The 5270-nt window shown below is 42.4% G+C and overlaps 1 protein-coding gene across 1 annotated transcript; it reads right to left on the bottom strand.

The window, feature by feature from the left end:
* Positions 1 to 2865: 2865 nt before the first annotated feature.
* LOC143117491 (nuclear apoptosis-inducing factor 1-like) lies at positions 2866 to 4086 on the bottom strand. The gene is made up of 3 exons (XM_076279238.1): positions 3723 to 4086; positions 3259 to 3429; positions 2866 to 3060 (listed from the first exon to the last, which is right to left on the bottom strand). Exons 1-3 carry the CDS (start codon positions 4084 to 4086, stop codon positions 2873 to 2875), a joined length of 723 nt encoding a protein of 240 aa, XP_076135353.1. The 3' UTR covers positions 2866 to 2872.
* Between the last annotated feature and the right edge of the window lie 1184 nt (positions 4087 to 5270).

Raw genomic sequence — 5270 nt, 5'->3', positions numbered from 1 at the left:
GAAGATAACCTTGTACTGTTCAACGATAAGATACATTTTGACAGAACTACAGACCTCGTAAAAGTAGTACCTAAAATTAGTGTGATAAATGGCCATCACGTAGCCTAAAGCATATAGCACTAGCATATGACAACAGCAAATAGCTAACGTTTACGTTAGCCTAACTTACTTATCGTTGACGTTGACCCGACACGTTTATAAGTTAGACCATAGACTGATAAGGACGTCCATCAAAATTCCGTGTGTATCCTGTGTATCTTTCGTGCTGCTATCCTGTTGCCTTTTCCCTGTTGTTCCGGCAACAAGGTTTTTACGCGATATTTGCCACATCCCAGAGAGTTGTTGTTTGGTGGGTCAGGTGACGAGCCGTCGAATCACAGCACAGCACCCAGAATGCATTGCAACACACCGTCTAGAAGGGACTCAGCGTTAGGTCGGCTTTAAATAGCATACAGAACCTATAGTAATATAACGTTGTCTGTAAGCTCCACAGATCGTGGCAAGACAATTGAATTGATTGTGGACTTCTTGCTGGGCAACGATGAGTAACTTGATTAGTAATGCTGCCTGGATATGCATGATATCTGTATGAAAGTGTGTTTCTCAATGTAATAATCTATACAACTGTACACATGACTACATGTCTAAGTTCAAATGGAGCTAGCTGGGTATAGGACTGGGCTGAATGGATTGGTGAAATACTTTATTTATTTTTTTAATGACCTATATGAACATGGTTTGGCTTTAAAAAAAAGAGAAGCGCTGTCTCCTCTTTTTTTACATGACCTTTACACTTAGTGCTGGCAAGGCATTGAACTGGGCTGAATGGATTTGGAAAATATATATATTTTTTTTTAATGACCTGTATCAACATGGTTTGGCTTTAAAAAAAAGATGAGACAGCGCTTTGCGCTGTCTCATCTTTTTTTACATTACCTTTACACTTAGTGCTGGCAAGGCATTTTACTGGGCTTCATTCAAGGATTCCAACGGTACCTCATTCATGAAAATCGGACATACTGGTCAAAAGTTACATGCACACACCTTCATATACACAGACAGCCCAGCCCAGCCCATTAGACATTGCCAGATGGCTTAGAACTCTGCCAGGTGCAAGTAATCAACTCTAGCAGCAGGGGCCTCATTACAGAAACTTCCTAACTCTGAAATCCTATCCTAACTTAAGTTAGGAAGGCATTTAGGGGTTTTGGTATTACAGAAGCAGGTTTCCTAACTTAACTTAGGATGAGATCCTATCTTATCTTAAGATAGGAATTTAGCCATTACAGAATCATCCTAAGTTAGGAAATTCCTAACTTAGGATGCCTAAGTTAGGTTGCCATTCACCCTGTCCTAAATCAAAATAACTGTCACTAACTGAAAAAAATATGGCAGCAGCACTGCTTGTAGGTATCTTTGACAATGAAGATGAACACATTAACAGAAATGTAATGGCAGAAAGGCTACTTAGACCGCATAATGATGTGTTACATTTTCCGGACCGTGTTTTAATTTCATTTTATCGTCTGCCAAGACATTTAATTTTGACTTTGGTGGAAGAACTACGTCCAGTTCTGGAGAGGCCTACAAGGAGACATGGAGCCTTGCCAGTGCTTGTGCAGGTAACAAATGCTCTGCGTTTTTTTGCCAAGGGTGACTTCCAGACTGAGGTTGCAAGCCTGTCTTCGGTGTCACAGCCGTGTATTTCACGCAACCTCATGGAAGTCACCAAAGCCATCTGCAATCTGGCACCAAATTATATTCAGTTTCCGCGTGGAGAAGAGCTTCTGCGGATAAAGGAGGAGTTTTTACAACAGAGTGGAATGCCAGGGGTAATTGGGCTTATAGATGGGTCACTTTTTCCAATCAAAGCTCCAAGTGGCCCAAGTGAGCCGGCATACGTGTGCCGTAAAGGATACCATGCCATTAACGTTCAGGCCATAGGGGACCAAAATATGGTTATACGGCATTTGTTGGCAAAGTGGCCTGGATCCATCCACGATTCATTCATATTCAACACCAGGTAGGTCCTTGACACTAACATAAATTATTGTTTTACAGACTTCATTATAGGCTCCACTCAAATACTATTTAAAATATGAAATGTGCCCATTTACAGTGATATCAATGCTTACCTGAGTGAGGGCAGGGCAAGTGGATGGCTTTTGGGAGACTCGGGATACCCCTTGAAACCCTACCTAATGACACCAGTCATGAATGAGCAGACAGAGGCAGAGAGGAAGTATAATGTGGCACACAAAAGGTGCCGTAGCCGTCAGGAGAGGCTTTATGGTATATGGAAAGGAAGGTGAGACATACTGCTTTGTTGCATTCAATAGTGTAGATAAGGAGTGTGTAGTAACCCTGAAGAAGAAGCTAGTGTTAAACTATACATTTCAAAAGCAATGTAGCAAATGTATAAGTTTAATATTATTTAATATTAATATGGACTATAACATCATACCAAAAAGTAAAGCATGTTACCATGATGGCAATACAAACTAACTGGTTAATTGGTGCACTGCTGGTTAATTTATGTTGTTGTAGATGGAGATGCCATGATAAGAGTGGGGGATATCTTCAGTATTCCCCTGAGAGAGTGGTGATGTTTGTAAAGGCCACTGCTGTGCTGCACAACATATGCAGGATGGCTAATCTCCCGGACCCTGAAAACATCCCGGTTGAAGATGAGGAGGAAGGCCATGATGGCATAGGCCTACATGATGGTGCACAGACTGGCAGAACCGCCAGAAACAACTTAATTGCACATTATTTTACAAGATAATTAAAGACAAAACATTGCAGTTTTGATTTCAAATATTTATTTTTGACAATATTAAATAAATAAATTTAAATAAGTGTGCTTTTTTTTTTATAGTTCAGAGAGATCAACAATGTTGTTCCCTCGATTTTTTACATACTCCTTCATGAATTCGAATTTTTCTTTTTCCAATTGCAGTCTCTCCTTATCAATATTGACCTTTTCTCTCATTACCCACAGCTTCTCCTTCTCCAACTCCAGAAGCTCCTCTTGTAGGCCTATGTGCTTCTTCTTTTTAGCTGTAGAGAAGAATCAAAAACTGTGAATCTTAGATTCAGAACCTATAGGCACCTTTCAGTGAACCGCATAGACTAAACGGGACATTATATACCTCAACTGTTTTTAAGGAGTAGCCTACAGTTGAGACAGCATCATTGTGAAAATGCACCTCATAGCCTATTTATTTTAAATTACCATCAACGTTGAATTCGACTTACCAGGTGATGGGATGACCATTGCTGGTGGCAGATTCATAGTGTCACACTCTGAATCCATCAGCGTTAATATGACCCTTCTCGACTCAGGGTCAGACGATGTCGACTGACACACCTCGCCACTTTTCTGCTCACACAGCTCATCCAGTCCCACCTCCGTGCCGGTTGCAATGCCTATGATACACAAATGATTTCACGTTAGGGAGTTGTCAGCGTTGGCTTTTCTTTTGCGGTCTACATAGGCCTACATAGACTGTATTTTGTCTGGTTCGACACAAGTAACATGTAGCTTCTGGTGGCCCTATTCTAGGGTTACTATGTAGCCACTCCTCCAAGCCAGTTATCGATAGCGCTGGCACTAGCAGGTAGCTGCTACGCTGCTACATTTTAGATTATCATCGTTACATCGTAGCACTAGCTAGCAGCTGGCTAATTTGCGATGGAAGCTAGTGCTGAAATCAACTTACCTTCGGTGTAAACTTGACCCATGACGGCCAGGATCTTCTCCTCCAGTGAGGTTAGGGGCTTCACTTCGGGCAAACCAGCCCCCGTCTTTGCTTGGTCCCTCCTTTGTAAGACCCCCCTGATCTTAGCATCACTTGCTAGAGAAGACCACTTTTTCTTAGTACTCTCCACCGTCCTCAGCATCCCACAAACCGCTGAGACAGAGTCCGCCACCTCTTTCCAGTGTCTGTCTTTAGACTGCGCCGTTACGGTCATTGAAAATTTTCCGAACAATACAGTTTTCCTGTCTTCCACCGCCTGAACTAATGCCTCCAACTCGTCTTGGCTGAAATTAAAAGCCCTCCTCTTCTTATCTGGACCAGCCATGACCTTAGCTTGCTGTTTCGTTTAACTTTTTCGTTATAGCTTTAACGTTAACGTTTAGGCTCATTTGTCGTTACAGTTATGCGTTCTATCAGTCTCGAGCACATTCTAAGTGCAGAAAAAGACATAAACTGTTGATAGCCGTCGAAAAATCAGATTGATAGAACATTTAGGATTTCATAAATAAAGATAAGATAGGAAGCCACAGATAAGATAAGAAACGGACATAATGTTAGGCACTGCTTCTGTAATAGGAAGTTAGGATTTGTCCTATCTTTGGTTTCCTAACTTAAGTTAGGATGAGCAGTTAGGATTCTTTCTGTAATGAGGCCCCAGAGCTCTACCAGGTGCAAGTAATGAGGTGCTGTGATGTCATAAAGCCCCAGCATTCCGCCATTGATTTCAATGGGCCCAAAAAACGCAGAAAAACGGGAATACCGCGAAAACGACAAGGGCCAGCGACACGAAATCAACAAGCAAGTTACACCGGTTCGGGCCTGAATTTTTGGAGTTCGAAACGCGTCGATAGCTCAAACGGTCTAGGAGCAGTAGTTCGGCCAAAAAGTGGGTGAATAGGAAGATATAATAATAACTAGAATTGCGGTTCCGAGGAACTGCAAGAGTGGGTTTGATCAGGGGCATGGAACTCGGCCTTATCCAAGGATTCCAACAGTACCTCATTTATGAAAATCGGACATACGGGTCAAAAGTTACATGCACACACCTTCATATACACAGACAGCCCAGCCCAGCCCATTATAGCTCTGCCAGGTGGCTTAGAACTCTTCCAGGTGCAAGCTTAAGCAATTAGAGCTGTGATGTCACAATCGAAATTTGAATTCTGAACATTCCGCCATTCATTTCAATGGGCCCAAAAAACGCAGAAAAACGGGAATACCGCGAAAACGACAAGGGCCAGCGACACGAAATCAACAAGCAAGTTACACCGGTTCGGGCCTGAATTTTTGGAGTTCGAACCGCGTCGATAGCTCAAACGGTCTAGGAGCAGTAGTTCGGCCAAAAAGTGGGTGAACAGGAATAATAAATAACTAGAATTGCGGTTCCGAGGAACTGCAAGAGTGGGTTTGATCAGGGGCATGGAACTCGGCCTCATCCAAGGATTCCAACGGTACCTCATTTATGAAAATCGGACATACGGGTCAAAAGTTACATGCACACACCTTCAT

The sequence above is a fragment of the Alosa pseudoharengus genome, unplaced genomic scaffold, assembly GCF_046254945.1.
Source record: "Alosa pseudoharengus isolate Yale_2024_CS ecotype anadromous, Long Island Sound unplaced genomic scaffold, YU_APseudo_1.1 YU_APseudo_1.1_scf_11, whole genome shotgun sequence".
NCBI classification, from domain to species: Eukaryota; Metazoa; Chordata; class Actinopteri; order Clupeiformes; family Clupeidae; genus Alosa; species Alosa pseudoharengus.
This window is presented reverse-complemented; position numbering and strand designations above follow the sequence as displayed.

What these genes read in the sequence shown, in the direction of transcription:
- LOC143117491 (XM_076279238.1), bottom strand. Translation starts at nt 4,086, where the DNA reads ATGGCTGGTCCAGATAAGAAGAGGAGGGCTTTTAATTTCAGCCAAGAC. An exon ending in GGGTCAAGTTTACACCGAAG is followed by an intron (nt 3,430 to 3,722) that starts GTAAGTTGATTT and finishes TGTGTATCATAG; the next exon opens with GCATTGCAACCGGCACGGAG. An exon ending in AATGGTCATCCCATCACCTG is followed by an intron (nt 3,061 to 3,258) that starts GTAAGTCGAATT and finishes TCTTCTCTACAG; the next exon opens with CTAAAAAGAAGAAGCACATA.